Genomic DNA, 23979 nt, shown 5'->3' on the forward strand with positions numbered 1-23979 from the left:
AAGGCAATTGAAAACAAGGGTTCGTGAACTTTAAAAGGCATTTTCTGGCCCAGCCAAAAATCCCTCATCTCAAACCACATTGATAATGAACAGCACCGGTTTTATGGGGAAGGAACAAAAATCCGCGGCTGTGCCAACACTCGCCAAGCAGGTGACTTTACCTGGTGTTCTACCGAAGGAGCCATTAACAAGCATATTGAACTAGATCCAGCATATCCAGGAACTCAGACCATTCAAACTCTTCATCAACAAGAGAACCAATCAACTGCTCAGAATTTAAATTTAAACCACACCACCACACTGGCACGAGACTTTCGTAAGCTAAGAAAAATAGGGCAAGAACATCCCGCCGATGTTGCGAAAAGTTTAGAAGCTAACTTGAAACAAGCTCGGAGAGCAAACCATGGCCAAAACAGACCAGGATTCTCCGATTCGGCAACTTTTAAGGCTGGTGTACTTCTGGGAGTTGAAATCCACAAGTCTTAAAGTGGGCAAGTTTGAAGAGCCGCCCCCCCACACCTCCTGACATAGTAAAGGTAAAGGTTCCCCCGCACACGCGTTTCCAAGCCGAAGAGCCAGCGCTTGTCCAAGGACGTCTCCGTGGTCATGTGGCCGGCATGACTGGACGCTAAAGGCGCACGGAACGCTGTTACCTTCCCACCGGAGTGGTCCCTGTTTTTCTACTTGCATTTTTACGTGCTTTCGAACTGCTAGGTTGGCAGAAGCTGGGACGAGTAACAGGCGTTCACTCTGCTACGCGGCACTCGGGATTCGACCCGCCAAACTGCCGACCTTCTGATCGACAAGCTCAGCGTGCTAACCCACTGAGCCACCGTGTCCCTCCTGACATAGACCAAACTAATTCAGATGCCAAGCAAAGAGTTCGGATGTTTCAAACTAGACAGAAGTGTGGCGTTGGGGAACACCCAGGTTAAAATCTATGCCGAGCCATGGAAACTGACTGGGTGACATCTGTAGGAGGAAACACTACATACATTGCCTGGAGCGCCTGCAGGAAAAGCAGAAGAGACATCTGACAAATTAAATGCAGATAAATCTTAACAAATAAAAGCAGAGTGCCACCCCCATAAAAAAAAAGCAGCATGCTTGAGATACACATTGCAGGAGATGAGCAGGCTAAGGCCAAGGGTGGGGTTAAACGTGTTATCACTTTAGAATCATTATGTAGTCACAAGAGACCCAAGTCCAGCCCTCTCCTGAATTCTGTTGACCCTTATCCAGCACCAATTGGCCTAGACTGGTGCTAGACCAGATTCTTCTCCACAGGTAGCAGATAATAAACTTTTAGTGCTTTGAACTCAACTCCTGTTCCTGGTTACTTGCGCCTGACCCAAGTAGACTAAGCAACTTTTCCTGCTGGTTAAGATTTTTTTTTTTTACTTGCCAATTACTCTACAACGGAGGAACATTCAAATAGGCCACACGCCAACAACACAACTGAGAATAAAGCTGCCACGCTTTGAAAACACCACACTCTGCTGATTTTTTCCATTTAATTCGGGGCTTCCCCAATTTGCCTGGGTAAATTGCCCCAAATTGGGTAAAAGTGGTTCCTCCCCATCACAACAGGGATATTTAAATGGACTTAAGGAGGGGCAGGCGGGCTAATGTTTATTCAAAAATCTCCCATAGCATTCCGACGAAGTTGCCAGTGGCTCATTTGTTGAAAGGGCATATAAAGACCGTTCAAGGATATTGTTTTTATAACGCAGCTAGTCCTCAAGTTACGACCCGGCGACCGTTCAAAGTTACAACGGGGCTGAAAGAATTGGGGCTTAAGGCCGGTCCCCCCAAGTTAGATAAAGAGTTTCTACTAAGCAGTTTTAGGTAAAGAAGGAAAAAGATTGGGACGCCCTGATTTAATTCACGGGTATTAGAGAATTCCAATTAACCTTCCTAGGCTCCATCTTCAAAACCTTCACCTTCTGCATGGAACACTCTTCCGTGTGGTGCCTTCTGGGAACACAGGTAGTCCTTGACTTACGACCACAACTGAGCCCAAAATTTCGGCCACTAAGCAAGACATACGTTAAGTGAGTTTTGCCCCACTGACTTTGCATGTTAGAAGGTGGCAAAGGAGGGTCACATGACCCCGGGCCACGGCGGCCGTCATAAATACGAGGCAGTTGCCGAGCGTCTGAATTTTAATCACGTGGCCATGGGGACGGTGTAACAGTCGTGTGAAAAACGGTGACAAGTCACTTTTTTCAGTGCCCTTGTAACTTTGCACGCTCAATAAACAAACTGTTGTAAGCCTGAAGTGTATTGACTGATACAATGAACGGCAACCACTTAGAAACGTCAAGTTCAAAGCAGAACTCAATCACACACATACACACATACACAAAGACACACACGGGCACCATATTATGGTGCTCGCTGCTTGTTCCCACGGCTAAGGAAGCAAGCCACACATTATCTGTCAAGTCTCAAAGCAGCAAGGATGCAATTAGAAGATTCCTACACGCCATTTCAATAAACCTACTTCGTCAAAGTACTTCGGACAATTTCAAATTCTGCCCTGCCTCTTCTGCCCCAAATCCCTGGATCTTATTACCTTCCTTCCCCCATCCCATGAAAGTTCAGATGGAGAGGCTGGTTTGTGTTTTCACTGCACACAAAACTAGCCAGACAGGTAACCGGACTTTGTTCCTGCCAGCGGTTGCAAACCAGGAAATTTATCCTTGTAATCCCAATGAACGACTTTCCAAGGGGGAGCAAAGACTGCCTTAGGGAGGGAGGGGGGAAGACAAAAAGGAGCTGGGGGGGGAGAGAAGAAAACAGAAAGGAGAGTGCACTTCAAGGGAAGAGTTCAGAAGGGCTACTCCATAAATGGAAAAGGGCAGTATGGCTCGGAGGAAGAGCAGACGTGTGGCTGAAAAAACGTAAGAAGGAACACACTTATGTGTTGGATTTGTTCAAAGGGTATAAGCCGCATTTAAATTCAAGTTGGCGAACCACCATTAAAAAACCCCATAGGTAAATGAACACAAATGTTAATGAAGAATTTAAAAACCTGGTATAATCATCATCATCATCATCATCATCTTGATATCGCCGTACCAGGAGATGCCAGTCGAAGAAAAAGAACTACCGCGATCTGGCCATCGAAACTGTGCAATTATGGATGAAACGGGTAACAGTGATACCCATTGTCATCAGGGCACTGGGAACTATGTCCAAAAACTTCGCAAAACATATCAAGAAATTGCAACTTCCTGCAAGAACTCCAGCAAAGCTACAAAAAACTGCGCTACCCGGAACATCTTACATTTTAAGGAGATACCTGGTTGATACCTAGGATGCTGGCAGCAGCCCGTGTCAGCCATCAGTGCCAGTCAATTTGAGTGTTCGGTTGACTGAGTTTCACGTTTAATGAATAAAAGTTATGTAATAATAATAAATAGTTCTCTGGAGATTTCCTAAATCCGGGGGACCAACCTGAAGAGCAGAAGGATTCAGAAAGGGCATGAAGCATTTTGGCCTGGAGACCTGAAGTGTTCAGAGGCGGTCATTAAGACTATTTGGCCCTAGGCGACGTAGATTTTTAAAAGTCAGCAATACAGGTAAGTCTTCAACTTATGAGCACAGTTGAGCGCCAAATTTTACGCTGTTAAGTGAGAAGTCGGTTAAGTGAGTTTCGCCCTATGTTAAGTTGTTCAGTTAGTAACGTGGTTAAGCAAATTTGATTTCCCCACTGACTTTGTCGGAGGGGGATCACATGATCGCGGGGATCAATGTGAGTCCATTGATAAGCATTCAAATGTAAATTGCGTGACCATGGGGATGCTACAATGGTCGTTAAGTGCGAAAAACGGTCGTAAGTCAAGTTTTTTCCGGTGCCCTTGTAACTTCAAATGGTCACTAAATGAATTGTCGTTAAGTCGAAGACTTGTATGGTCTTAAATTTCTCTGCACTACAGAATCCCGCAGGAATTGGACACACGATTAAAGCAGCCGTGAAGCCAGGAGCAAATTCCAATCTATACATAACAAAGCTTTTTTTTCCAAATTAAGTCAGTCAGCACCAATTTGGCCAGCAAAGAAAGTTAAGCACGGATAAAAGCTCTGCTAACAAATGCTGATGGGGAAAGAGTCAGAGGCGGCCAGGGTGCCAAGAACATAGGAAAGTTAGTTTATTATAGCGTGGCAAACCATATCTGTGTCACTCTTAAAACCCGGAAAGGAACTCTCTCGTCTTGCTTAGGCCCAGGATGAAAGCAGCAGGATTTGAATCTGGGACTCATAGAGAAAACAGGGGCTGGCTCATCCATCAGCCCCCTCTCCAACGCTGCAGGGCGGGAGGGTGGAGACCCCAGAAGTAACACGCCTGGAAGGGGAAGCCGGACATCCTAAAGGGGGGAGGCTTGAAAGGTTGATGTTGAAAATCAAAAGCAGGGCCCCGACATCGGCAAGAATTAGGGGGAAAAGAAACAAACCAGCAAAACTTGCAGAGCAGAAAGCGATACAGAAAAGGGATGGGGCTGGGCTGGGGGAGGAGTCTTTCTCCCCCCCCATAAGGAAGAGAGAGAGCAAGCCAAAGGGGGCAAGGATTGGGGGGTGGGGGGGGTGGAGAGAAGGGGGGGAAGGGGTGAAACTCAGGGGGCTGAGTGGGGAGCCCAGCAGTCTACCAAAGGGGAGGGGCGCCCCACATCAGAAGAGGAAGATAACCAAAGAGGGGGGAGAGAGGATTAAACATGGGAGGGGGAAGAGGGAAGGAGGTGGGGGAGGGAGAAAGTCCTAAAGTGAGGAAGAGGAAGAGTCCCCGTCCCCAGGAAAGAAGAAGGGGAAGACACCTTAGGAAGGGGAAGGAAGGGGGGAGAGAAGACCCCCCCCAGGAAAGGAGAAGCAGAAGAGGGGGAAGGAAAGGGAGGGGGGAGGACCCCAAGAAAGGAGAGGAAGGGGATGGCAGGCAAGAACTGCTAGGAAAGGCAAGGAAGGGGGAAGAAAAGACACCCCCCCAAAAAAAATGGAAGGGGAGGGGCAGGGAGAGAAGAAACCCAACCCCCCCCCAGGAAGGAAAGGACCCCCAGGAAAGGAGAGGCAGAAGACGGGGAAGACCCCCTCCCCCAGGAAAGGAAAAGAGGACGTGGAGGGGAAGACCCCTTAGGAAGAGCAAGGAAGGGGGAAGAGAAGGACCCCCCCCTACAGAAATGGAACGGGAGGATCCCCCCCCAGGAAAGGAGAGGCAGAAGAGGGGAAAGACCCCCAAGGAAAGGGAGGGGAAGACCCCCCCCCCAGGAAAGGCAAGGAAGGGGGGTGCCAGACCCCCAGGAAAGGCGAGGCAGAAGACGGGGAAGACCCCCCCCAAGGACAGGGAGGGGGAGGACCCCAAGAAAGGAGGGGAAGGGGTGGCGGGGAAGACCCCCCCCAGGAAAGGCAAGGAAGGGGGCGCAAGACCCCCAGGAAAGGCGAGGCAGAAGAGGGGAAAGACCCCCGAGGACAGGGAGGGGGAGACCCCCAAGAAAGGAGGGGAAGGGGGAGCAGCCCCCCCCCTTCCGGCCGGCCCCCTCCCCTGACTCACCGCCCGGGCGGGAGGGCGGCCTGCCCGCTGCCCCGCTCGCTCCTGGCCGCCTGGCCGCCTGCCCCACCGGCTGCCCCGTCCGGGCCTGGCTGGCCGGCCTGCCCGCTGCCTGCCCCGCGCGCTCCGGCGCTTCCGGCTTCCTCCTCCTCCTCCTCCTCCTCCCGCCCGGCGCCGCCCCCTCCCTCCTCCCTCCTCCCTCCTCCCTCCCTCCCCCCCGCGCGTCACGCAGCGCCGGGAGAGCCAGGCGCCCCCCCCACCACCGCCGCGGCCCTCGCGCCCGCCACGTGACCGCCGGGGGAGGGCGGGGCAGGAGCCCGGCGCACGCGGGGCTCGGGCCATAGAGCGCGCGGAGAGAGAGAGGCGCCTCGCCGCACCATAGAGAGCCGCGGCCCTCACGTGACCGCCGGGGAGCACGTGGCGAGCTTGGCTATCCGACTTCCCTACACAACACACAACACACAACACACAACACACAACACACAACACACAACACACAACACACAACACACACACACACACACAGACGTGTCAAGGATACCAGCGTCTCGCAAGGCTTGATGATCTTCTGTACCTGGGCTTCACCTGGGCTGAAGTCAGGTGTGGACTTCAACTCCCAGAATTCCCTAGCCACACTCGCATGCAGGACTGTTATTACACGGAGGAAGGCTCAAGGGAGGCGGTCAAGGATACCAGCGTCTTGCAAGGCTTGATGATCTCCTTGTGTACCTGGGCTTCACCTGGGCTGAAGTCAGTTGTGCACTTCAACTCCCAGAATTCCCTAGCCACACACGCACGCACGCCCGACTGTTATTACGCGGAGGGAGGTGGTGAAGGATACCAGCGTCTCGCAAGGCTTGATGATCTCCTGTACCTGGGCTTCACCTGGGCTGAAGTCAGGTGTGGACTTCAACTCCCAGAATTCCCTAGCCACACACGCACGCACGCCTGTTATTACGCGGAGGAAGGCTCAAGGGAGGCGGTCAGGGATACCAGCGTCTTGCAAGGCTTGATGATCATCTCCTGTACCTGGGCTTCACCTGGGCTGAAGTCAGGTGTGGACTTCAACTCCCAGAATTCCCTAGCCACACTCGCATGCAGGACTGTTATTACGCGGAGGAAGGCTCAAGGGAGGCGGTCAAGGATACCAGCGTCTTGCAAGGCTTGATGATCTCCTTCTGTACCTGGGCTTCACCTGGGCTGAAGTCAGGTGTGGACTTCAACTCCCAGAATTCCCTAGCCACACACGCATGCAGGACTGTTATTATGCGGAGGAAGGCTCAAGGGAGGCGGTCAGGGATACCAGCGTCTTGCAAGGCTTGATGATCTTCTGTACCTGGGCTGAAGTCAGGTGTGGACTTCAACTCCCAGAATTCCCTAGCCGGCTGACTTACTGACTTTTAAGACCTGTGGACATCAACTCAATGGAATACCTTAGGAACAGGCTTGGCTTCCTTCTCCTTCTTCAGAATAATGAATATTGCAATTCATTCCACGTGCAAAGGGCTGTCTCTTGGAAAGAAAATTACAAAAAAAATCCCCTATATTTGTTTCTAGATGATACTGTACTGCAAACACACGTAAAAGTGGGAAATCACAAAGGTAGCTATTGTGATTTTTAAGGGTATTGCTGTGTCTCCTCTTCCATCTGTTATAATTTGGTTACCATGAATGTTTCAGTGCATTATATATATAGCGTCTATTTTTCCCTCGTATGCATCCACCAGATGGGGCTCAACGATCAAAAATGAACATCGACTGGAGTAATTCTGAAAGGAAAATGACCTGGGAAAATCAGAAAGTTCACAGACGGCTGCCCGTCTCGATCGGATTCAGCAATGCTGGCTGGGGAATGGTGGGAATTGAAGTGCATGCATCTTAAGGTCGCCAAGACTGGAAAACACTGGACTGTTTGGTGAGTTAGAATCAAGACACGACATTTTTTGCCTTTTGCTGGCAGTGAACTTTTTTTTTACCTCAAAGCAACCAATCTTGTCAACAGATTTGGACCCAAGCCATCCATTGTGCAGCCTGGAAGGATTGCAAGTCCTTGCCCACCGGGGGAAAACCACACAGAGGTGTGTTCAAATTGAACACACATTACCTTTCAAGTGGGAGCCGGAGGCAACAGAACAGCTCCAGGCCAACCGGCTTAAAAGGGGAGTATCATCCTTAGTCCAGCCAATTGAATAGCTGCCAGGGTATTGTTTTACCAGAGGCTAAGGTTTAAAGTCGGTCACAAGGGCATATTTGTTCAACCAGAGGAAGGAGGAAGTAGCAGTACAGCTGGCCCGGAAAGTTTTTCTTCCCACCCCCAAAAAAACAACAACAAAAAGCGTAGCCAGCTCCAGAAAATATGATGGATTCTTCCTTCTTTCTACCTGCAGTCTTTGCAGGAGGCGGGTTTCAGCACGATGGTTTGGCAGTGTTTCTCCTGGAGTGGACACATCTTCTTGGTGTCTTGATTCCTAGGCCAGGAGGGCCCTTCTCGAAATCCTTGCTTGCCTCGCTCTTGGGTCTGGATGACCATCATCTGCACCCCAAGAACTTGGAGCAGTATGGGCACCCCTCTGTGTTTTACCAACTGTACTGGTCGCCAGGAAGATGACCTACAAAGCCCTCCATGGCTCAGTGGCCACTTATCTGTGGGACCTCTGGTCTCCCAACTGCTTGCATCCAATTAGTAAGAGCTGATGGGTGGTCACGATCCAGGGCCCATCACTTAAAAAAAAAAGAGTATCTTCTTCATCAGGGGACTGGAGGCTAAAACCAGTGGTGGGATCCAGCCGGTTCACACCACTTCAGCAGAACTGGTAGCTAATTTTTTGTGGCCCAGGCCCAGAGTGGTTTTCCGGAAGCGGCATCCACACACAGAATTGGTGGTTCACATATTGGAATCCCACCACTGGCTAAAACATATAAAGAACGGTTGCTGGAATTGGGTATGTCTAGTTTAATGAAGAGAAGGACGAAGGGTGACAGGATAGCAGTTTTCCAGTATCTCAGGGGCTGCCCCAAAGAAGAGGGAGTCAAGCTCTTCTCCAAAGCACCTGAAGGCAGGACAAGAAGCAACGGATGGAAACTCAAGGAGAGAAGCAACGTAGAACCAAGGAGGAATTTCCTGACAGAACAATTAAGTCAGTGGAACGATTTAACTGACTTATGACCTGTTTTCACTTAACAGCCGTTGCAGCATCCCTACGGTCCGGTGATCAAAATCCAGATGCTGGGCAACTGGCTCATATTTATGATGGTCGCAGTGTCGCGAGGTCACGGGATCTCCTTTTGCGACCTTCTGGCAAGCAAAGTCAAGCGGGAAACCAGATTTACTTAACAACCGGGTTACTAACTTATCAACCGCAGTGAATCGCTGAACGTGTGTGGCAAGAAAGGTTGTAAAATGGGGCAGAACTCCCCTAACCAATGTCTCACTTAAGAACAGGAATTTGGGTCTCAATTGTGGTCATACATCGAGGACTACCTGCCACTGAAAACTCAGCTGGGCTGACTCTTCAGCTGTTGAACCTGAACTGAGAAAGCTGCTCATTTTCCCCGCTGTATATTTTAACAGTCTTTCAGCGCGCATAGTACACAAGAGAATCGAGACACAAAGCTAAAGTTGTGAGAGTTTATTGCATATGTAACAAAAATGGACATGACCTTCCCTGGGCCCACCCTACTACACAATCACTGTTTATTCCAGCCGGCTCCATAACACATTAAATAGAACTAGCGTTTCTTTTTAAATACTTTGATTTAGACATAAAATGGAAAAAAAAACATTAGTGTACAACTTTTTTTTTTTTTACAAAATAAAATCTGCAATATAAACGGTGAGAAGAGTAACAAGGGTAGCAGCAATATTTAAAAACCCAAGACATTACAAAGGAATAAGTTAAAAAAAACACATCATAAAGTGGTTAAAGAATGGATAACAAAAACAAAAAAAAAAGTTACCGAGGGAGAGGGGGGTGGAAAAACACAAAACCCGAGAGACTTAAAAACTGCATTTCTGGAAAACTTCCTGTGCTCTACAGTGCAGAAATACTGGGTTGTGGTTGAGAGGGGAAAGGACTTTTAAAAACAAGCTGCTGAGGCCTGAGAACTAATGTTAAGCAAGCAATCCCTTTAAAGCAGCGGCATACAAACTCGGCAACATTTAAGGCCTGTGGACTTCCAATATCCAGAATTCCCCAGCCAGGGTGTCAAACTGCCGGCCCGCTGACCGGATGCATCATCCGGAAGCTGCACCCATCCCACTGCTGGCAATGGCAAAACTGTCCCGATAACGTCGCGCCATGGCACGTGACGTCGCGAGTTTTGACAGGTCTTGTCTTTAAAAGTTGCAGGGTTTGGACGCCGCTGCTTTAAAGCGTCAACAAGCAGGAAGTTGGTCCAAATTTCGACTCTGGGAGCTAGTCCCGCCTGTCCAATTCCTAACACTGAGCAAGTGCTGATTTCCCTCCATCCCTGAGAGCATCAAGGCAGATGAGGCATTATTTCAGGGCAAGTAAACAAACAAGCCAAAAATGCAGAGAGAGGTGGTTTTGCATCACTGGACCTGGTGCAGCGGGAGGTCCCTTCCAGAGGCTCTGGGGCGAGAGAATCTGTCGAGAAATTGGCCCTTTTCCCTCTCCCGCTGAACTGGCATCAAGGCTAAACTACAGGTTCCTATCTCCTGGTGGAAAAGCTGCAGGGGGGGAGGAGGAGGAAGAGGAGGAGTTTCATGCTCCACCCTCACGTAAGCTTTACTCACAGTTTTCAAGGAGGGCTTTTGAGGATCTGCTCCAGATGGTGCTCGTGATGGAGGAGAGCAAGACCAAGGCAACTTAACCTTCATGCTCGTGGATTGTGTCCTAATCGCTGAGAGGTGGTCCCTAAGCCTAGCCGAGGTTAAGAAAAGTTTCTTTGATGGGGGAGGCGAGGTGGTGCCAGAAATAAGGCCACTTCTAGCTTGCTTTCTCCTCCCAGCCCCAGCTGATCCTGCCTGAAGACCCTAAACCAGGGGTAGGCAACCTCGGCTCTTTTATGACTCATGGACTTCAACTCCCGGAATTTCTGAGTTAGCTATGCTGACTCAGGAATTCTGGGAGTTGAAGTCCATGAGTCATAAAAGAGCCGAGGTTGCCTACCCCTGGCCTAAACGGACAGACCAGCAGAGCCTTCTTAGTTGAAGAACAGTTGAGACCTTTAGAAGGCAACTGGAGGAGCTGAGCAAAACTTAAGAGCTATTTCTTCCCGTCCAGGTTACCACCAGAGGGAACCCATTCTTCACCCTGCCATCTGATCAGCCTTCCAGAGCAGGGCTCGCCAGCCTTGGCAACTTTTAAGGCTTGTGGACTTCAACTCCCAGAATCCCTCAGCCAGCTCTGGGAGTTGAAGTCTCAAAAGTTGCCGAGTTTGGACACCCACTGTCCAAAAGCTACCTCTTTAATGCCGGATGCAGACTGCCACAGACTGCCTTTGGCATTTCAAGTTGCTTGACTTGTTCACGGGTCCTCAATTTTGCACGTGGCTGAAGCACCACTATATGAGAAGGAGAATGCAAGAATCAGCCTATCTCTGCTAATGTTATGTGGCCGTTTTAATGTGTGTCTCAAGGAGAACTGCTTGCCACTTAACACCGTTCAATAAACTGGGAAACAGACTGTGCAAATAATTTTAGTGGGAGCAGAATTCACACTTTTATGATTCTTTAAAAGCTTACATTCCAGCGGCAGGGTCAATCATGACTCATACAAAGTATATCATCTTCAAGAGGCCTTGGAAAATCAGGGATGCTGGTAGATTTCTCCTGTCCAGAGGTTTGCTAAGGTCCTTCAAGATCTAAAAAAAAAAGCCTCCTTGAACTAGTCCCCTCTCAGGTTATCCGCAATGCATTTGAATGGCCCCTTAAGTGCAAACAAATCCCAGAAGGACATTGCGAGTCGGTTGTTAAAAGTCAACCACAAAACCCAATCCTTTTGCCACACGGTGCAAATATCATCACAAAAGGTAGATTTGCTTTCTCACGTGGAATTCTGAAGTTTTCCGTCGCCAAGAGTTACAGTCAACTGAATAAACAGGAAGAAAAAACAATCCGGGGATCTGGACAAGTTATCTAATTTTGGTTTGTCCTATCACAGTTTAAAGCTATTCTCAATTGGTTGTATAAGTGACGATAGAGATATCCTCGCAGACCGACAGAAACAAGCAAAAACAACCCCACACCAACATGACCCACGTATGAAGTTCGACACCTGTTAATATGCTTCTTTGCAAAGGAGGAGGAAGGAAAACTCTCACAAAGTGTCAAGGTTACACCTGATGGGTTAGTGGAATTTCTGACACCCCCCCCCCCCGCCCCAGAAATGTTATCTTGTTAACAATTACCGGCCTTCTTCATTTGTGCAAATTAAAAAGAAGCGTTTGACAGGGGAAATCTTATCGCTCGGATTCTTCCTTCCCCTGGAAGTTGCGTGCAGGGCAAACAAATTGGTATCGATTGTGAAAATTGGCTAAAATTGTGTCGGGGGACTGGAGGGGGGAAAAAAGAGAGACGCTGGAAACCGTTGTTTGGGATACTCAAGTCTCTACAGGCTAAGGCCTGTCTGTTAGAACTCTTTCACAAGAGCCGTTCTTTATTCCAGACGGCTCAGAAATGGAACTGGATTCCGTTTATCTTTGCTATGAGCTATTTCCTGTGGAAAGAATTTCGGCCGTTTCACATCACAATGAAAGCATTTCAGAAAACAGAGAGAGAGAGAGAGAGAGAGGAGAGAGAGGAGAGAGAGGGAGAGGGAGAGGGAGAGAGAGAGAGGGAGAGGGAGAGGGAGAGAGAGAGAGAGAGAGAGAGAGAGAGAGAGAAGGGGAAAAAAAAGGGTGGTGGATTCTCTAGAGAATCTGAGCCGTGCCCTGCTTTCTCTGTAACAGATGCCAGGGATCACGAGAAGAAAAATGGAAAATTATTCCAAAGAATGAATCTATCTCCTATGCAAAGGACCCACGCGGAAAGAAAGAAGAAATTAGCATCGTTCAAGATGGCTTGATTCTCCTGAATTGTTCCTCTTAAGAGCCAAGTCATCTCATTCACAGAAAAAAAAGAGGAAAAAAAAAGCTTCCTGACAAGGAATAATAATCCTCAAGTTTTCCTATGCTTACAGAGCGGCGCTCTGCTAGATATTCCTTAAACGGACTTTCCTTGAAATGTCCTAGCGTGGAATTCCAGTGCCATTTTATTTTATTATTTTATTTATTTATTTCTGTCTCCAGAGCTTCTGGATTCTACAAGGGCTCAGGGTTGCGTCGAAGACAAACATCCACAGACACCTATCAACCAAACTCCTCGGCAAACCAATGGCAAATATACTCGACTACAGTTTGAATCTCCTATAAAAAAAGACCACAGGTCGTAGACCTTATCACAATATGTGTTACAAATCTAGCAGAATTATCGCGGGTAACCAAAACCAAGCGCTGAGCCTGGCTGCCTGGTTTTTTTGTGTGTGTGTGGTTTTGTGTTGTTGTTGTTGTTGTTGTTTTTTCCTGGGAAATGAAGGAAGGAAAGGGTGGGTTATTGTCACAAGAGGGAGAAAAGTATGTTTGGGAACCTCCAAAATAAAAAGCCTCCCTCTTCGCCGACGCCGCTCAAAGGAAGGGGGAAACAGCCTTTGCACCCCTAGTTGTCAAGCAAATCCCAAACGCTTTGGACAAAAAAAGAAGTTCACAGCAAGCTCCTCCTTACAGCTTTTTTGATTCGGTGGTCCGTGAGCTTAGCCATCTCGGTTTCCTTTGGTTGCCTGGTCACTCCACCGCAAAGCCACAGGTCTCTTCCACGGCGGTCACTAGCTTTTCGTAAAGCTTCTCGTAAGACTCGTAAGGCGGAATGTCAATCCGATTAAAGCTGCAGGAGGTTAGGAAACAAGACCAAACGGGATGCTTTTTTAATTCAACAAACTGCTACTACACAGGTAGTCCTCAACTTACAAGCATTGGTTCAGCGACCTTAAGGGACTTAGGACCATTTTTCACAGTGACGGCCTTGGCGGCATCTTTTATGATCCAGTGATCAAGCTTCAGATGCTTGGCCACTGGTTTCATTTTTAATGACCGTCGCCGTGTCCCGTGTCTGACCAGCAAAGCCAATGGGGGAGGCCAGATTTACTTCGCAAGCGAGTTACTAACTTATCAATTGCACTGACTCAACGTAACGATTGTGGCGGGAAAGGTCGTAAAATGGAGGCCAAACTCACTTAACCGGTTTTGCTTCACCACAGAAAGTACAGGCGTAACTGTGGTCGTATGTAGGGGACGACCTGCCCCACCCTCCCTGCTATTGAAAATACACAGGTAGCTAAGCCCCCTCTACCCACATTCAGAGAGTTCGTTGGTTTAAGTGTCAGGCCGAATAAGGCTAATCTGGACTTGCTTGTTTCTTTTCGCATCATCGCGTTTGACAACTCCCTCCGGCAGAAACAAACCACATTCTTGCAGCCCGGTCTGCTCCCGATTCGCAGCCCACGCCGAGGGACTTACCAAGTATGAGCTTTTGGGAGGTTGTCTGTATTTGCATCTATCAAGTGGATAGTGAACAGCCTGGGTCCTGCCGCGCCTGTAGAACCTTGCAAATAGACATTCTAGTTAAGGCCCTTCAAAAGCGTGGCTCCTTTACCGCCCTGCCCTGACCTCGGCTAAACCCTGATATCAACCAAGCAGAGAACAGGAGCCCAGCACTCCTGCTTTAGGGGTGTGGACACACCTGGCACAGGGTGCTGAGCGCTAGGAAGAGAGCTCCTTCCCAAGGCCGCTCTCTCTTGGCCCGAGATTCTGGAAAGCTGCTGCTTCTCAGAAGAGAGCAGGGCTGTTCAGGCAGAGGCCCGGAAACAACAAGGACCTCAAGGCTTTGACCTCAACAGGGCAGAGATGTTAATGGATAAGGACGTACTGCGTTAACTAGGTGTAATTCAGGTTTTTTCCTCATCCGCCCCACCTCTTTTGTTGCAGTTGTTGTTGTTTTAAAAAAAAGAACACACACACACACACACCAGTACAAAGTCCATCTCTGACCTTTTGCACCCAAATGAGTAATCTGAATCTTGACTTGATTCAGTGTTAAGGCAGCTTGATCTATATTGGAATGGAATGGAATAGAATAGAATAGAATGGAATGGAATGGAATGTAGAACTGTAGAGTAGAGTAGAATAGAATGTAGAATTGTAGAATAGAATAGAATAGAATAGAATAGAATAGAATAGAATAGAATAGAATAGAATAGAATAGAATAGAATAGAATAGAATAGAATAGAATAGAATAATGGGAATGGAATGGAATGGAATGGAATGGAATGGAATGGAATGGAATGGAATGGAATGGAATGGAATAGAATAGAATAGAATAGAATAGAATAGAATAGAATAGAATAGAATAGAATAGAATAGAATAATGGGAATGGAATGGAATGGAATGGAATGGAATGGAATAGAATAGAATAGAATAGAATAGAATAGAATAGAATAGAATAGAATAGAATAGAATAGAATAGAATAGAATAGAATAGAATAGAATAGAATAGAATAGAATAGAATAGAATAATGGGAATGGAATGGAATGGAATGGAATGGAATGGAATGGAATAGAATAGAATAGAATAGAATAGAATAGAATAGAATAATGGGAATGGAATGGAATGGAATGGAATAGAATAATGGGAATGGAATGGAATGGAATGGAATGGAATAGAATAGAATAGAATAGAATAGAATAGAATAGAATAATGGGAATGGAATGGAATGGAATGGAATGGAATGGAATGGAATAGAATAGAATAGAATAGAATAGAATAGAATAGAATAGAATAGAATAGAATAGAATAGAATAGAATAGAATAGAATAGAATAATGGGAATGGAATGGAATGGAATGGAATGGAATGGAATAGAATAGAATAGAATAGAATAGAATAGAATAGAATAGAATAGAATAGAATAGAATAGAATAGAATAGAATAGAATAGAATAATGGGAATGGAATGGAATAGAATAGAATAGAATAGAATAGAATAGAATAGAATAGAATAGAATAGAATAGAATAGAATAGAATAGAATAGAATAGAATAGAATAGAATAGAATAGAGTAGAATAGAGTAGAATAGAATAGAATAGAATAGAATAATAAAATATAGAATAGAATAGAATGTAAAATAGAATGGGACCTTGGAGGTCTTCCAGTCCAGCCCCCCACTCAAGCAGGAGAACCTATACCGTCTCAGACAGGTGAATGTCCAGTCTCCTCTTAAAAATCTCCAGTGATGGAACACCCACGATTTCTGGGGGCAAGCTGTTCCACTGTCCTCACTGTCATGTATTTTTCCAATGGAGGATTGGGTGGGACAGTTAGAAAGAAGATGGAGGGAGGAAGGGAGGGAGGGCCGATTGACTGGCACGGGAAAGCAGATCCCCTCCCCAGCTGCCTCCAGCCCAAGTCTGCTAACTCAGCCCCCCGATCAGTCACCTTGCAAAGCCTTGAAACCCTGAAGGGGAACCCGCGTGGAGCCCGTGACAAACTGGAGCAGCCGCGCTCTCCTTTCCTCGTCAAAGGCTTCCACCGCTTGCCAGAACCACTTGACGATATTGCTGTCGGCCGTGCAGTGCTTCAGACGCGTGTTGGCTTTCCAGTCGTTCAGATCGATCTTATCTAGGCCACCAATGATGAGCTGGGAATCAGAAAGGCCCTTTTTAAAGCAGCCAGCACCAGGACAACACGGGATGCCGCATTCAGAGTTATCACCCTTGACTGCTCTGCTATTGACAGTTTTTGAACAGACTTTCCATGTCCACAGGGCTAGAATGGGAAGGGACCTTGGAGGTCTTCTAGTCAAACCCCCTACTCTTAAGCCAGTCATACGCTCTGAAAATAAAAATCTTAGAAAATTGACTCGGCATGAACAAAAGCACAACTGTTAACTTCAGCGTTTTCAAGGTGGAAGCACTGGAATGTCCTAATTCTCTGCCAGGATTTTGATTCCAATTCCAATTCTCTACCAGGATTTTGATTCCGCATACTCCCCCGTTTTCCTTAGCAACTTCAGGAGATCTTAACAGGCAGGTTTCCCACCACCACCACCCCCTATGAGTTTTAGTATGGAAACTGCCCCAAATTTGTCAAATCAAGGCCTCTAAGTTAAGAAATATCCTTCAAAAGTAAGCTTTCTAGGTTTATCTCCTCATCTTGGGACAGAATTCTGTTTAACACATAAATTCAGAAAAAGGGAAATACATGTAGGAGCTATTTTCGCTTTTGAACCGCAGCAAGAGCTAGTTTGAAATATACCATGAATACCTCAAGTTCCTTGTGGTCAAAAGGCTTCAGGAGGTGCTGAGGAATAAGTTCATTAAACCCTTTTTGAAGAGCCAGGAATTGGGCTTCAATTCCTCTCATGAACCGCCAGTTTACGTACAGCCTGGGAAACAGAAAAATAAATCTCCGAATGACTACAGGATTATTACTGGAATGGTAGTAATGGAATTTTGCAAATGGGTATAAAACCTGTTCCCCCAAAGAAGTCACGGGCTGTCTAAAGAAACAAATCAGGGCACCTGACATATTCTTTCTTGTTCTCCTCCGTAACGGAAACATTTCTTCCGTTCGGCTTGAGTTCGTGTTGCAGAATTCTGCCAAAAGCGTTGTGTTCCACACAGAAGGTATGGTCCAGAACTGGAGTGATGTCATTCTCCCTGTCAACAAGAATGCAATGTCTACAAGTCATTTCGGCAAGTTAAGGTGAGGTGTTATTTATTTAATTAGCCAGACCTATTGAAACGTGTAACTTTTAAGAGCAGAGTTCTCTGTGGCAGATCCATGCTTTAGTAAGCAGTTGTGCAGCCGTGCAGTTTTTAATATTCCTCCTTGCAGAGGAAAAAAACACTGTAGAGAATACAAAACAAAACAAAACAAAAAAAAGGTATTTTCTGATCAAATTCTATCCCCGAAGATATTCCTTGGATGCATGTTGGTTGACTTCCAGAAATGCCCAGAAATTTAAAACAGTTTCTCATGCCTGTGTTATGAGTGAGGCTGAAGGATAAATTGAGTAATTACAAGTAAGCCAATCAATTCAGAAACACAGTTCAGCTGAACAGGTTTCTAATGAAGTTCAAGGATTACTTTCTCCTATCCGGCAGTTATCCAGAAGCATCACTGCTCATTGTTTATAAAAAAAAAATTTCAGTTTTTTTGGAAGTTCTTAAGTATCTCTACCTTGCCAAAAGCAGCTTTAAAATCTACGTAGGCACCAGCGATTGAGGTCAGGAAATCCTTTTTTTTTTTTCATTCGAGCTGGTGCTCCTGACCCAATCAAAACATTACACATTATGGGACAGAATACTTACAAAATCCAGACCAAGCTCTTATGTAGCTCTGGATCAACCGATTCCAAGTCAGGTAACTGGATGGGTTTGCCCAGCAGCTGTTTGTAGAAAGGGACTGTGAAGCCCCCATTGATGTAATGCCCGTGGAATACCGCCAGCCCCATTATCCGACCGACAAAGTGGAAATAAGACAGATGATCCTGAAAGATATGCCAACCACCAAGAATTTCATTCGCTGCAAGAGATGCCAGTTGCCTTTCGCCAGACTTGAGTTGACGCAATGGAAGTGCCGTTTCATGATTGCAAATCCTGTGGCCGAGAAGCATCAGCATGCACCCTTCCATCTTAGTATATTTATGCTCTTCCATTCGGTACAATTATGAGGGGGTCATTTTTATTTTTATTTTTTACACTGCAGGTAGACCTGAGTTTCTTAACCTCAGCAACGTTCAAGATGGGACTTCAAACTCCCAAGATTCAAATTCTGGGAGTCGAAGTCCACACGTCTTTAAGTGGCTGAGGTTAAAAGAGATGCCGAGACAGATTTTCACTCGTCGGCTGCTTCTAAGAAGCTGGAACCATCTTTGTCTCACTGAAGATTCACCCAGCGTATTTTTTTAAGCCTCCTGCCCCTGGGGCTTGTCAGCTGCAGGTGTTTAGCCAGCAGCAGAGGGATTTCCCTTAAATGCCAGGTTCAAAGAGACTGTAGTTGCTGCCGGAGGGCAAACTCAAGCAAAGCAAACTGAACGGTTAAAGGGAGACACTCCTTGGGAAGGTAACGTTGCCAGGGATTCCTTTAACCCGGTGTTTCTCAGCCTTGGTGACTTGAAGATCTGTGGACTTCCATCTCCCAGGGCACTGCCGCCTGGGGAATTCTGGCAGTTGAAGTCCACAGATCTTAAAAGTGGGCAAGGTTGATGAGAAACGCTGCTCGAACCCGTTTCTATTCACAGCTTCGCCTCTCTCGAAACCCTTCACAAAGGAGGCCAACCCCCTGACTATACCCAGTCCTTGACTGGAGTGTTTTCCATTTTTTTGCACTTCTGGAATGCACGCGGTTTCTTGAAGATGTCAAGTAGCAACGTTCTCGCACAGTGAAGGTGTCCCTTTGGGGAAATCGTAACAGACAAATGAGCGAATGATATTTTTTGTTATCATTAAAATACAGAACGGTATCTTTACTGCTTCAGTTAATGCTTAAAAAGGTAAAGGTTCCCCCCCCCCCCCGCACATGCGTGCTAGTTGTTTCTGAGTCTAGGGGCCGGTGCTCATCTCCGTGTCAAAGCTGAAGAGCCAGCGCTTGTCCGAGGACGTCTCCGTGGTCATGTGGCCGGCATGACTAGATGCCAAAGGCGCACGGAACGCTGTTACCTTCCCACCGTAGCGGTCCCTGTTTTTCTCCTTGCATTTTTACGTGCTTTCGAACTGCTGGGTTGGCAGAAGCTGGGACGAGTAACAGGCGCTCACTCTGCTACGCGGCACTCGGGATTCGACCCGCCAAACTGCCGACCTTCTGATCAACGAGCTCAGCGTCCTAACCCACTGAGCCACCGCGTCCCTTAGTTAATGCTTACTCCACTCAAAAGCGGCAGCCTAAACATCTTACCTTTTCAAGAAGAGTGTGGTTCAGCTATCCGTGAGCTGTTCACCTGTATCTTGGTTTACCTCCAAGAGCTCCAGGTAGCATACTTGGCGAGCCCTCTTTTAATTTTAACTTAACCACAGCCCTTGCAAGGTAGGATCATCTAGGACAGCGGCTTGCGTGAAGACCTTTTGCTATAGATGGCCTTGTGCTTGGATCTTTCTAATTCAAGGCCAGGGACTAAACCGCTGTGTTTTACGAGTGCCACCCCAATCTTGAAGTGTTTTTTTTTTAAATGACTTAAGTTTAGGATCGTAGGAAGTCCAATTCTAACCCACTGTTAGAATAGTAGCTTAATCTAGATACACAGTGAGCTGTTAATATGTGCCTGTGTTTATTTGAAGAGAGAAATTCCAAGGAGCTACATAGGCAGTTATTATTTAGTGGGACGTTTTTCAAACAGGGGTGGGCAACCTATAGCAATCACCAGGTTCTCCCCCTCCAAACATGCCATGCAACTTCTCTATGGTTGCTGTCCATTATGAAAACTCGGAGGGTTGGAGGGGGGGGAAATGAGAGGGTGGGGGGGAGGGGAAATGAGAGGAATTGCTTTCCCTTAAAATAGGTAGCCTACAGCAGCTGAGACGGTTATTGTTAACAAATTCCTTCGGGTTGCTGCAACATCCTCAGACACTTTGGGATGCTTCCTGTGATGCTTTAACCACAAGCTGTAAGTCGTGGCTGAGTCATAGTTTCATGCTGAACTATTCTGGTAGCAAAGGAAGCCCCTCCCCTTCTATGAAAAAAAAATCTCTCTTTTTTTTCCTTCTTTAGGCAAGTGGAGGTGGGGGAAGACACCTTTCCCCCCAACATAAACGCAGCTTGGGGGGGATTTGATTAAAACTCAGGAATTTTTTTCCTTCCATCTCCACCTCCACCTCCACCTCCAGGCTATCCTTCTCAGATCTTCCATTCTTCCCCACTGGCAGAGGGAAAGCTAAGCCTTCTCAAATGCTCACTTTCTAAGTCCACTTCCCCAACTCTTTCCAACATGCGCGCAGAGGTCGTCGTCGGGGACCTGTCAAAGTGGAGAGACGTTCCTAGGCGTGGCTCCCTGACCTGGCTCGGCTCTGCGGCGGAGGCCGCCCAAAAGCTCAGAGCTGCAAGGCGTTGTGAGCGACAAGGGGCTGCCCAGAAAAAAAAACACCTTTCTGCAATTTCAAAGGAAACAAATCCGTTAGCTAGCAATTCCCTTCACGGCTGACAGCTCTGGGGCTGGCGTCAATGGTAATAAGAAGGATAATGCTGGCGAGTCTCAGAGGAAGAAGGCGCAAAAAAGGAGAAAGAAATGGATTTGTGGAGGGAGCAGGAAAAACAGCCACAAGGCCAAATCTTACCTAGGGGGAGGACGGGACTGGAAGAGCCAGGCGACATTCAGATCTGAGTCACCAACCCCACCCCTCACCCCCGTTTGGCTCCATCCACATGTTACCCTTGCTGATTGCAAAAGGGCGAGGGCCACCTCGGCCCTTCCCAACGTTGCCCACTCCTGCCTTCGTGGAAACACGTTCAGGCTACACAAATTAGTCCATTAGAAGCAAGTTAGTTCTAGGTAAAGCTCTGAGCCCCATTTTGTATCCGCTTACCTTCCAGGGCCTGTGGGGACTCGACTGAAAAATAGACATTAATCGGTTCGCAGAAGGTAGAGAAAAATCAAACAAACGAGGGGGAAAAAAGATTTCAGCTTGACCTCCTCCCGGTACTGGATTGTGTGGAACATCAAAGCAGGAGGCCTTAGCTTGCCCTAAAGCAGCGGCCCGGCCTACCCACCGCAGGACCTCAAGAAAAGAGGGCAGGGGTGCAAATGTTACGGCGGAGCCACCCAAGTCCGTTAATTTGTGCCAAGTTTCGATATCGGCACAGAATTTACAGCTGGAGCCCAGAGGAAACCGTTACGGCACACCGAAAAATGAAGGTCGCGTGACCACAGCAGCAGCCCATCCCAGCAGAAACTGGTAGCACTGAAGCGACCACAGTTTCCACAATTTTTAATCCCTTGGGAGTCGTGGGTCCTGGATTTGGGGCCAGTTAGCCCGCCTGAGGTACCTGGGTTCAAAAATTGTTGCCCTGTGAGAAATCGCCTTGCCCAGGTAAAGGTCATGACAACGGAAATTTTTAGTAATACACAGTTTGAATTAAGCGTTGTACACTACAGCACCCAGAAATCACTCTTCCTGAGATGGACAGCCATATATATGAAGTTAGTAAAAATGAAAACGATGAACTCCGGGATATAAGAGAAAATTCTTCTTTATTGCTGAGCTTTCGTCAACACGCTGTTGACATGGCTGACAGCTTGTTGATGAAAGCTCAGCAATAAAGAAGAATTTTCTCTTATATCCCAGAGTTCATCGTTTTTATTTTTACTAACTTCAAATGTCTACACCCAGGATTCGAGTTTTTAAATTTATTAAATATATATATATATATTTCTTGGCTTTTCAAGTACTTACGGGGTTGATGGAGGAATCAGGATTTATTTGCAGCGTGTAAATGTTATCAGTTGAATATTGGAAAAGCCCATAATATGGATTCAGCATTTCGTGGCACAGAAGATACAGCCATTCCCTGCCGGACATAATTTTCAACAAGATTAGAAATGGTGGAGGGCGAGAAATGAAAGTTAAAAGTTTATTCCACTTCCAAGAAATTGGATTAGTTTCCAAGTTGGTCTATGACAGTCTTGAGCTCAGCCTCTTTTAAGATCTGTGGAGCAGAGGAATTTTAGGAGTTGAGGTCCACACTTCTTAAAAGTTGCTGAGGTTGAAAAACACCGGTTTATGAGACAGCATTAGACACTTTCGAAAAAGGCTGACTCCAGCTAGCAAGATTGCCGCTTAAGAAAAGTATTATGAAGCAGATTCCAGTCACAACAGCTTTTCTGGATCCTCCTTACTCTCTTGAAGGAGGGCATTCAAACAGGAAACAGAATAAGAACAGGCAATAGGAAGTTTGGCTTTTTAAAAAAAAGAACTGTGAAGATTTTTTTTTTTACGTGCTTTCGAACTGCTAGGTTGGCAGAAGCTGGGACGAGTAACAGGCGCTCACTCTGTTACGCGGCACTCACCGCGTCCCTTAAGATTTATTTTTTTTGTGGGAAGATGGTACCTGATGAGCTAAACACCTGAGATAACAGGGTAGCATCATTGCCTAACTGGGGATCTTCTGCCTACCCCACCCCCAAACCAAATGGAGACATCTGGTTAAGGCATGTGAGAGGATTCAGCATCCGTCTAGACAGCATTTAAGTGCAGAGGAGATAAAGAGATGCTGAAACTCAGACAGTGACAAGGGAGAGGTCAAAAGCAGAGAACTCCCAGACTAGAGCACAAAATTAAAGAGCGGTATCCATAGACAAAACAACAAAAAAGGGGATTTTTTTTCCCCCAGCAGCAATTTAGATGCTGATGGATTCAGTCACCCGAATCCAGGAAATGAGTGCTCTAGATGATGCAAGGGAGCGGATCAGCATTACAAGAGGATGCCAGGAGGATACACAACCATAATCTCTGGTGAGGTAGGTGAATCAAGAGAATCTTTTCCAAAACAAACTAGAAAGGGTGGCTTGCCTAAGCACGTGAGAGGCAAAGAGGTCTACTGCCCCACCTTTCCACGTTTCAGAATTGGCAGGAGAGAAAGCAGGGTGAAAAAAGGTAGAAACTTTATGTCTACCCCACTGAACAGATTCAAACGTAATCGGCTTTGGTTTCTTTAAGTGTGATTCTTATTGTGGGGATCCTGGGTGCCCTTTGAGCTTGGTTGTTTTCTTGCAGATGTTTTATTACCCAACTAGGCAACATCATCAGTGCTAAAAGAATGTGGAGGAGGAGGAGGAGGAGGAGAACTGTAGGATCCTTGGTGCTCTGAGCCTGCTTCTTTTCTTGTAGACATTTCATTACCCAATTAGGTAGCGTCATCAGTGCTACAAGGGAGTGGAGTTTGTGGAGAGGAGGAGGAGGAGGAGGAGGACGATGACGACTGTGGGGTCCTTGGTGCTCTCTGAGCTTGGTTGTTTTCTTGCAAACGTTTTATTACCCAACTAGGCAACATTATCAGTGCTAGAAGAGAGAGGGGTTTGCTTCTGTTTATTTAGGAAGCACCTATATAAGGGGCCACCAAGAACAACTGCAACAAACCAGCAGGAACACTTCCAACACTGACAGGGCAATAGTATATAAACGGAGACACACACACACACACACACACACACACACACACACACACACACAATTTTAGGATTCTAGCCCTTACCTTGCCACTCCACCATAATCTAAGCCTTCCTCTCCCCGAAATTTCACCATCAGCCTCTTCTTCAGGTCTTTTGGCCTCATCTTCATTATCTGACGGTAAGATTCCTACGCAAAGAAAGAGAAGCACTTGGGGAAAAAATCCCATTATTTTACCCAAAGCAGCTGAACTTCTGATTGCCAAGTGTCCAGATCTGGACTG

The 23979-nt window shown here is 46.8% G+C and overlaps 2 protein-coding genes and 1 long non-coding RNA gene across 6 annotated transcripts in view; 1 reads left to right on the top strand and 2 right to left on the bottom strand.

The window, feature by feature from the left end:
- The window catches only part of RNF216 (ring finger protein 216), a 50772-nt gene extending 45064 nt beyond the window's left edge, over positions 1–5708 (bottom strand). The window contains exon 1 of the mRNA XM_081338436.1: positions 5546–5708. The gene's annotated coding sequence lies outside the window, so the exon portion shown is untranslated. The remainder of the gene's footprint in view (positions 1–5545) is intronic.
- A 4707-nt stretch (positions 5709–10415) lies between these two features.
- LOC308674139 lies at positions 10416–12334 on the top strand. Its single transcript, XR_014027812.1, has 2 exons — positions 10416–10553; positions 10694–12334. It is a non-coding gene; the product is annotated as an uncharacterized lncRNA (long non-coding RNA).
- SMURF1 (SMAD specific E3 ubiquitin protein ligase 1) overlaps positions 11266–23979 on the bottom strand; it is a 45183-nt gene continuing 32469 nt past the window's right edge. Inside the window, exons 11-19 of one of the 4 annotated variants that reach the window (XR_014027809.1) lie at positions 23782–23885; positions 21984–22098; positions 17910–18088; positions 17118–17255; positions 16861–16981; positions 16033–16234; positions 14057–14141; positions 13266–13424; positions 11266–11368 (exon numbers count right to left, since the gene is read on the bottom strand). Coding sequence is in view for 2 of the 4 variants with exons in the window: in XM_081338383.1 (XP_081194509.1) it covers positions 13325–13424; positions 14057–14141; positions 16033–16234; positions 16861–16981; positions 17118–17255; positions 17910–18088; positions 21984–22098; positions 23782–23885 (1044 nt within the window). In the remaining 2 variants the exon portion in view is untranslated. Of the gene's footprint in view, positions 11369–12565; positions 13425–14056; positions 14142–16032; positions 16235–16860; positions 16982–17117; positions 17256–17909; positions 18089–21983; positions 22099–23781; positions 23886–23979 lie in introns of those variants that run through there. The other 3 variants (XR_014027810.1, XM_081338384.1, XM_081338383.1) reach the window with 3 other exon arrangements.

Source organism: Vipera berus (assembly GCF_964194415.1).
Source record: "Vipera berus genome assembly, chromosome: 13".
In the NCBI taxonomy this organism is placed as follows: domain Eukaryota; kingdom Metazoa; phylum Chordata; class Lepidosauria; order Squamata; family Viperidae; genus Vipera; species Vipera berus.